General features: G+C 31.9%; 2 protein-coding genes across 2 annotated transcripts; one reads left to right on the forward strand and one right to left on the reverse strand.

Annotated features, from left to right (window-relative positions):
* Positions 1-982: 982 nt before the first annotated feature.
* LOC111911416 (phosphatidylinositol 4-phosphate 5-kinase 1) lies at positions 983-2,971 on the forward strand. Its single transcript, XM_023907196.3, has 3 exons — positions 983-2,155; positions 2,240-2,471; positions 2,556-2,971. Exons 1-3 carry the CDS (start codon positions 1,203-1,205, stop codon positions 2,733-2,735), a joined length of 1,365 nt encoding a protein of 454 aa, XP_023762964.1. The 5' UTR covers positions 983-1,202; the 3' UTR covers positions 2,736-2,971.
* Positions 2,972-6,742: 3,771 nt separating this feature from the next.
* On the reverse strand, positions 6,743-8,371 carry LOC111911417 (60S ribosomal protein L37a). Its single transcript, XM_023907197.3, has 5 exons — positions 8,260-8,371; positions 7,472-7,511; positions 7,254-7,342; positions 7,068-7,150; positions 6,743-6,970 (listed from the first exon to the last, which is right to left on the reverse strand). Exons 1-5 carry the CDS (start codon positions 8,260-8,262, stop codon positions 6,907-6,909), a joined length of 279 nt encoding a protein of 92 aa, XP_023762965.1. The 5' UTR covers positions 8,263-8,371; the 3' UTR covers positions 6,743-6,906.
* Between the last annotated feature and the right edge of the window lie 780 nt (positions 8,372-9,151).

The raw sequence follows: 9,151 nt of genomic DNA on the forward strand, positions 1-9,151 counted from the left end.
TAAATACTTTTATGATGAAAGTTCGTTATTAAAATCAGATTTTAACACCCTATTTTAATTTTGAAGAGTATAATTTGATTTATTTATTTTTTACCTTTTTAACAAGGAATATTAAGAACAACAAAACATATATGATTATAATTTTGATAAATACTATAATGAAAGTTCATTATTAAAATCAGATTTTAACACCCTATAAGCAAAACACAATCAAGATAACATTAGAACCAATTTTAACATAAGATATGTAACTATATCTTAAGGTCTTAGTTAAGACTGTACGATATTACCCTGATACAATTTCACATCTTTAGTTTTTATGTTATAATCAAGTATTCAGTATTCAAAACCCTATAAATTTATGGGAAAAAAATCCACTAATCTTAAAATCGATCTAAAAAGTGCATCAACTCAACTCGAAATCGAGCATTACATATCACATAAAAGTATTATTGAACATCACCAGTTCATATGTTTATCTTGAATTAAACATAATATTGTAACATATATGTTGATCTCTATGTGATTCTATGCATATAGTTGTACGACATCCCAGTGATCTTTTTTTTGTTCTTCTTAGCTATACGGTTTGCACCAACAATAATTACGATTTCTTCTTAAAAGTTGAAGTTGATTATATTATGGATATCAGCGTCAAGCAATAATAGTTGCTACATTCTACACCAAACAAAATATTACAAACAAATTTAAAAAGTATTTCATTTTGATAGAAACTTCTTATCCATATTCAAAAGCTTCTTGTTATACGTGGTTATCTACAACCATATCTACAACCATGATCTTGCAATATTGATTCTTACAACCAAAATCATCATAGAGAAGGGGTGTTTATTAAATATCATAAAAATAAGGGCGTCTAGCAGAAAATTCAGTAGACTTGTTCCCAAAGTCTAAAATTACAAACTTAGACTCCGTCAAGTTTTACGTAATTACTTAAAAACCCCTCTATGTATATATCTATAAATAGACTGCCCATTTTTATGCTTCTTGTTTTTCCCTCTTTTCGTCTCCAAACAAAACCATCCTCAAAACCATCAACACACACAGTTCAATCGAATTACTCGACGTTCTTCAAACATACACACAGATCAAGAACTCTTTTTAGGGTTTTTACCTTTTATGATTAAAGTTTTGAACTGAAGTCTGATACTCATCCGACTGTTAGTCTAGTTTACCGGTAAATGCGTCAGAAGAAATCAGGCTTTCAGATCGGAGAAGAAACTTTTTATCAAAAATCCAATTTCAAAATCCAAGCCCCAGCTGATATCAATGAACAACAACCCAATTTCAAACAAGAATCATCACCCACAAAACAACATCTGTTCTCAAATCGTCATACACGATCTCAGCTCATGAATACTCAACAGCAAAACCACCACCGGAAAACTCATCAGAAGTCCTTAGTCTGTTGTTCATCTTCAGAAGCTCTTTTAGCCACGAAATCAGTTGTTTTAAAAGTGTTGAAGCTTAGTCATGTGAAGGTCTTTTGGATTAAAGCCCCTTCAAGGGTTTTAATCATTCTCTGTTTACCTTCCGTTTACTTCTTCTCCTTTAACCATCATGAATCTATGTATCTTTACATACTCTTCTTAATTATTACCCTTTGTATTCTTTTTTTATCTCTTCTTAATCTTCCTTCGATCCGATTATTTATCGCCAGAAATCTCCCAATTTTTAACCTTTCAAACATCGGTAATGCATCAAAAACACCACCAGTTGTTTGGTCAATCGGGTCAAAGAACCAATTTGAATCCAGCACAGTCTCCGGGTTCGTGGTGAAGGTTTACAGCAATGGAGATGTTTACGAAGGTGAGTTTTATAAAGGAAAGTGTTCAGGAAGTGGAGTGTATTACTATAACATGAACGGAAGATACGAAGGCGATTGGGTGGATCAAAAGTACGATGGCTATGGCGTTGAAACGTGGGCCAAAGGCAGCAGGTATAGAGGCCAGTATAGACAAGGACAGAGACATGGATATGGAGTTTATAGATTTTTCGCCGGAGATATGTACGCCGGAGAATGGATAAAGGGGCAGTGCCACGGCCGTGGGGTTCATACTTGCGACGACGGAAGCAAGTATTTTGGGGAATTCAAAGGAGGCTTGAAACATGGACTTGGTCACTACCATTTCAGGTAAACTTCATCTTCTTCGTTTCTTCTTACTGCGTACAAATTAACAAACGGAAATCTGATTTTAGTTTATGCGGTGGTGTGCAGAAACGGTGATATGTATTCCGGCGAGTATTTCGCAGACATGATGCATGGTTTTGGTGTGTACCATTTCGCAAATGGACATCGATATGAAGGCGCTTGGCATGAAGGAAGAAGACAAGGGTTTGGTATGTATAGTTTCAGAAACGGCGACACCCAATCCGGTCACTGGGACGACGGCGTTCTCACCGTTTCTCCACCGTTAATTTCTCAAGCCAAAGTTGACAAATCAGTCGAGGTACGATCAAATTCCATAAAGTCCCCTTTTTTTTTCCAGATTGAAAACATCAAATCGCTGATTAATTCATCGTTTTTTTTAAAGGAAGCAAGACGTATGGCGGAGAAAGCGGTTGGTGGAGGTGTGGCGGAGGAGAAGGTGAATAGAGCGGTGGCGGCGGCTAACAGGGCGGCGAATGCAGGAAGGGTGGCGGCGGTTAAGGCCGTGCAGAGGCGATCAGACCACCGGAGTGATATTGATGATCTGTCACTGCTCATTGTCTGAATTTTTGTTGGATCGGAGCGTGTGATGGTGGCCGGAGTTTGACCTTTTTGATTAAAGAGCAAATAGCCAAATAGGGATGATTGTAGATGACTGTAATAGTATTAGGATTATTAAAAAAAAAAAAAAAAAAAAAAAAGAGAAAAAGAGAAAGGGCACTAAGTGCTTTTTTGTTAACGAAGGTAAAATGTAAATATATTATTTCAAGTTTAGTAATTGTGATGCAACTTGTTTATATCCATCTGCAAAAGCAGATAATTGATCGGATTGTGACTACTGATGGTGGGTCTGAGAGTCCTACAACTACATGTTGGCATGTTCATAAACCCGACACATGAGTTTTGGTGGAAATGGATCCAATGGAGATGTATGAATTGGTGGAAATAAAAAGTTAACAATCAAGAACCCTAGAATTTACAAAGAGTACTGATTCACTAAAGCATCCACAACACAATACATGTTCGATGAAAGGCTTGATGAATAGGTGAATGTTAAGTTGCCATACAATAAATTACAATCAACCATAATGAAATGTAAAGTTCACTATAACAATTTATAATTGAATTCCCGATTCATCAATAAACTTCACTCGATCATAGTATGGATTATGGAATGCCAAATTGACGTATAAAGAGATTGGAGTTTTTTTTTTCTTTTCTTTGAAAACGGCAAATATGCATTAATATATGACCCGATAACAAGGTCATAAGGGAGGTAAAAACAAGGAAACAGTTTTAATAATACAAATTTAGGTAAAAAAAGAGAATAAGGGAAACATAGGAAAAGATTAAAATGGGGAGCAGCACCATTGCACCAAGCTTTTACCGATGTATTTGCACCATTCAAAAGATTGTGTTTGAAGTTATTATTATCATCCAAACCACGGAGAAAATCACATTAAAGAGTTTATCGATATATGATCCTAATGTCGCATTACATTGAACTTTTTTTGTGTATTTTAATTGAAAGGGTTGAATGACTTGTGTTGTCAATTTGAAATTAAACCCAATCATATTAAAATGTCAAAGATGGCATACAATGAATTTATAGCTGAATGTAGTTGAATGTTCATTCAATTTTTTAATATATGATAGGAACTGTAGAAATTTTAGGCATACAATGAATTGAATTTGTAGCACTTAATTAAACTCTGTAGAATACAATAAAAAGTAGAAAAAATAAATAAATTAAATGAAGAAATTGTATTAATTTGGAGTATGCTTAGGGTAGACAAAGGAGTTGAGGCAGCGGATAAATGGACGGTGATATCACCATAAAAACTGATCCGACGAGTGCATTGTACTGCGAAATTGATATCTAGCAGGTTGGTTAATCTAAATATCTTCTTTTGTTACTCTTACATATATATTTTCCTTTTTATAATTTTAATCATTGACTAATCAACACAAATATTTTTTTCAAATTTTAACCAATATAAATAACCACCTCCACCTATTAAAGCAATCATAACTTAATTTCATTCCATATTTTTTCAATTCCATTCTTTTTCTTTGCAATTCCATTGAGCATTTTCAACAAAGTTAACATTAGGAAATTAGTAATGAAAAATAGTCCTTGTCATTTTGTTTATTATTGTTTTAGGATTTAATTTATGTTTTGTTGTAGTAGTTTTACAATAAAATGTTATTATTTTAAAAAAAAATTATTTAATTTTGTTTTAAATTAGTGTATGTTTGTTTTTTTTTTTTAAATTAAACCGAACGAATCAAGACCCAAGATATATAAGAAAAAGAGAAAATTGTAAAATTACCATTTTGTGCTAATTACTTTGCAGATAATAGTCAAAAAACCTAAAGTTACAAAAATAACCACTAAAATAGCAGATGAATTAAGTATGTATGTAATTTGACCTTTCTATCTGCGAATATACAAGCTGCTAAAGCATGGTTGTGCATCAGGGACTTGTACGTTCGCAAATGGATTAGTCCAATTGCTACCACTTGCGATTTTGTCTTTTTCTACATATAAATACATAATTTTTTTTGAAGCACTCATTTTTCTTGATTTTTGTTGGGGAAAACTCTCTTTGAGGGAGCTATGAGCAATTTTAACTTTTGAAGTTATTATTATTATGAATAAAGATAAACTGTATCACCCTATATTTAAAATTAAATTTTCTACTAAAACACTTGAATTTATAAATCAAATATTTAGTTAGATATATATCACATGCAACTACATAGGACCAACACATGATCACCATGTTTTCAAAAGAGTATAAAATCGACTATAGCTCCTTGAGAGAGTTTTCTCCAACAAAAAAAAAATGGGTGTTCCAAAAAAAAAAGGTATTTATATCCTAAAAATGGCAAAATCACAAGATGGATTAGACTAATCCATCTGCGAATGTACAAGTACCTGATGAACAACCATGCTTTAACAGTTTGTATGTTCGTAGATAGGAAGGTCAAATCGTAAATGGATTTAATCTGCGATTTAGTTGCTATTTTTGTAACTTTTGTTTTTTTTTTTACTATTATCTGCAAAGTAATTAGTAAAAAAACTAAATTTGCAATTTTCTCTAATAAAAATTGTTGTGGGATGAGACGAAATAACATGTAAAAGAGCGGAGAAGAGAAAAGTCAATAAGTATGACATTAATGTTAATAAATTTAGAAGAGTGGATCATTTACACTGTTGGGCCTTATTAATTCATTTATTTAAACTTAACAAAGTTCTAAATTTGATTCTATGATTTGTCAAAAACTAAAACTTCGGTCTAAAAAAAATTTTGAAATTATTTCAAATGATATTTGCCTGATAGTTTTGTGTTTTTCATTTTTTTTATTTATAACAATTTAAAAAAAAAAAAACTTAAAAATTCTCTCTCTCTCTCTCTCTCTTGTCATTTGAAATACCATCACCACCGGTTTCCGTCGTCACCATCAGAAGATATCACCGCCACTACCACCACCGGAGACCGGCGACAAGACTGGGACTAAGAAGTAAGAACGGATCTGTTAGTCGGTGATCGAAGCTATTTGTGGTTAGTCGACTGAGGGTTCCGGCAACTGAGGTATTTAAAGTGCTTCTATGTCTTAGGCTTTTGGCGACTGTTAGTCAGAGATCGAGTCTTTCGACTGAGAAGACTAGAGCATCACCATCCCTTCAAGAAATTGGAATCATAAGCTGGTTAGATTAACATCAGATCGACGCTTGAGAATGAATTAAAGAAGAGATCTATAACAGTTATTTAAAGGGAAAGAGGAAGAGGAATGCTATCAGTGAAGTTATTGTGTCGCAAGTAGATAGATTGAAGAGAAAGATTAGACGTAATATCAAAAGGAAGATTCTCGATGAGAAAATTGTATCGGAGGCTGAGGATTTTGAGTGCGTCTAGTTTTCAAACGGTATTTGGTGGGGTACAACTGTATAGTCTGATGCCGTTTAGATGAACGGCAGTAACTCGTGCTTCGATAGCAATGGTGGTTTCTAATGAAAAAGTATGGACACATTCAATATGTTGTTATTTGTCATTTCAAACACATTCAAAATAGAAATGGACAAAAAAACAAAACAAAAAACTTATTTTAGACAACAGGTGCAAGTCCAAAACTTTTTAGACAAGCCACAAAGATCAAATTTGTAATTTTGTCGTTAAATTTATAAATTTAGATCAAATAAAGATGCACTTAGGTGTTGCAAATTATTTTACAAAGAATGGATTCTAAGATTTGGGGTCTACCATATTAGTGACCACTGAACATGTTTTTATTTTACACATAATAAATTACTTTGCTCATAGAAAAAAGCTATTTTAGTCTTAAAATATATAATAAAAAACCAACTCAGCTCAATTGCTTCCACTTATCACTAAAAAATGCTGGATAACCCAAACATCTATCAAACATCGAGTCTGATATGACTTCAACCAAAATGAACAAACTGAAAACCAAAACATGTACGCCAGACTCCACAAGCCAAACACTCCAAAGATACAATTCTAAATGCTATGAATAATAATTAAAAAAAACAAAAACATCTAGATATGAAATGCAAAATCCACATCCAAAACTCTAAATGTCTTTGCATGATTTATAAAACCAAAATACTTGAAACAAAATACATGTCATGAATAACTCAACAAAACTCTCTCAGGATCTAATACAATAAAAGGGTAAATGAAAGACCTTAACATTGATGAACCTTCTACTTAACTCTCAGTTTGCTCCCTCAGCCTTCGAATTGTGCTCCTAACTGTAACAGCACTTGCAGTACTATTATCATTCAAAAACAAAAAACAAAATTATCAGTGAATTAAAAACATTAAAATATAAATCAAAGAAACAAAGAAAATATAAAAAAAATTATTACTTCAATGTGTATGCACCCCCTGCTTTCACTTTCCCACAATCCTTGCAACCCCAGATTCCAACTGCCTTTCTCTTCACAGCATACTGTTTCACCATTTCAAAACAAATACAAAATATTTTCACATAAGCAACAAACATTTTGCAAAAAATACAAATTATTATAAAAATCCAAAAGTAGATGATTTACCTTCCCACAAAACTCACAGAAATACTTGCTGTGCTGGCTGACTTCCATTTTCTTGATCTGTTTACGCAGACTAGCACCATAACGGGTACCTGAAAAAGAAAATTAAAAAACAATATTTAAGTAAAATATTTTCATTTTTTGTAATTTAACAACAAAAAATATTTATATAGATAATTTCTATCATATTAGGAACTTTGTAGCAAAAACATGATACTTACCATACTTTCCGACAATGCCGGCCTTCTTTGTCCTCTTTGTCTGCAAATTAAATTGAATGATGAATATAAAATTAGTATTTAGTTTACAAATTTAAGTTAATAACTGAAGTTAGAAAGTAATGTATTTGAAAATTTTTAACAATAAAGAACAGATGCTAAGGAGGTCGTGAATTTTGGTAATCACTCCCTTCATTACCAATGAAGATTTCAAATTTGAAGACTTGGATTTTTATCTACAAAGCTATAATACTCATCAGATGACGACTGATCCTAATACCAAAAATGTCTTATGTGTGGTACGCATGATGTTTAAAGTGGTTACTTGCAATCGAAATTTGAACAATTTTATAAGCTTCTGAGAATAGCATTCTAAAAAAATCCCAACTTTGGACGTGTTATGCATTCCATGCCGCTTTGATTAGTTAGAACTTAGAATTGCTAAATCAACCGCATATGCTAACGAACTCAAGGTAAGATTGCAAATCTTTAGAAAGAATTGCATCATCGGAACAGCGGAATTGATCCTTGAGCATACAAAGAAATGGAACATCTAATACTTAATTATAATTCATTAATTTGTATAAAAGCGTGTGGATTTTACAGAAGACTATTTGGGAGTAGATGGAGTACGTGCAAATCTAAGAGAAAAACGCGAAACACTAATAGGCATGCTCTGATTCGATTGATGAACAACAAAAATGACTATGCTATAATGTTCTGAAACAGTGAAATCAAAATAAACGATTTACTTGCTATTGCTAGATAATGATGTTCAAGATAGACTATACCATTTCTGAAGATCGGATGAGGAATGTTCGAAACTTGCAGAGAAACAAAGCACGGCGATAAAGAGCTGAACCCTAAATTCTTCATTAATCACGATTTATAGTGGACAGAATCAAGCACGTATTGTGAAAACGATTGGGCTTTTCTTGTTTACGATAAATGATATTGGGCCTAACCCAATAGTGTGATTCTATTTAGTGTTATCTAATTATTATACTATACTTTTTTTTTTTTTTTTTTTATTTTAAATATTCGTATTGAACAAGGTTAAATTATGTATATGTTTGAAAATAATTATACTATTAATATTAAGAAATTAAGTAATCTGATTATTTTTTATGGTTATATTAACTATAAAATATTTATATTATTGATAATTACTATAAAATAATAATAATAAATTAAATAATCTAACTATTTTTTTATGGTTTTTTAAAAAATAACTACTTTAAAATTATTTTTGAAAAATGGGCATTCGGTCTAGAACTCATTCTTGACTCAAATTCTGAAACAGATAAACGGATAAAATGGTCTGACCCGATAATGTGGTCTATTATATATTACTGTCTCGGATCATTCTTACGGACTCATTGTTTCGGACCTCATTTCAAACTCACTATTTCGGACTAAATCAACTTCAAAGAATGTCTTCTTCTAGCAGTGAAGAAATACATTTTATGTGGGTATGTTTCGATTCTTTGTATGATTATATGTTTTTATCTGCGAATATATGTTAAAAATAAGGAATTTTTGTTTTGTTGTATAAATTGATGCAATTACAGATATAAGTCATTTTCCTTAAAAAATTTGTTGTTTTTAAGCTTTTATATGAGTAGATGTGGGTATATGTATGTACTAGACCAGCTAAAATTATAACATAAAAAAAATACTTTC

The sequence above is a fragment of the Lactuca sativa genome, chromosome 6, assembly GCF_002870075.4.
Source record: "Lactuca sativa cultivar Salinas chromosome 6, Lsat_Salinas_v11, whole genome shotgun sequence".
In the NCBI taxonomy this organism is placed as follows: domain Eukaryota; kingdom Viridiplantae; phylum Streptophyta; class Magnoliopsida; order Asterales; family Asteraceae; genus Lactuca; species Lactuca sativa.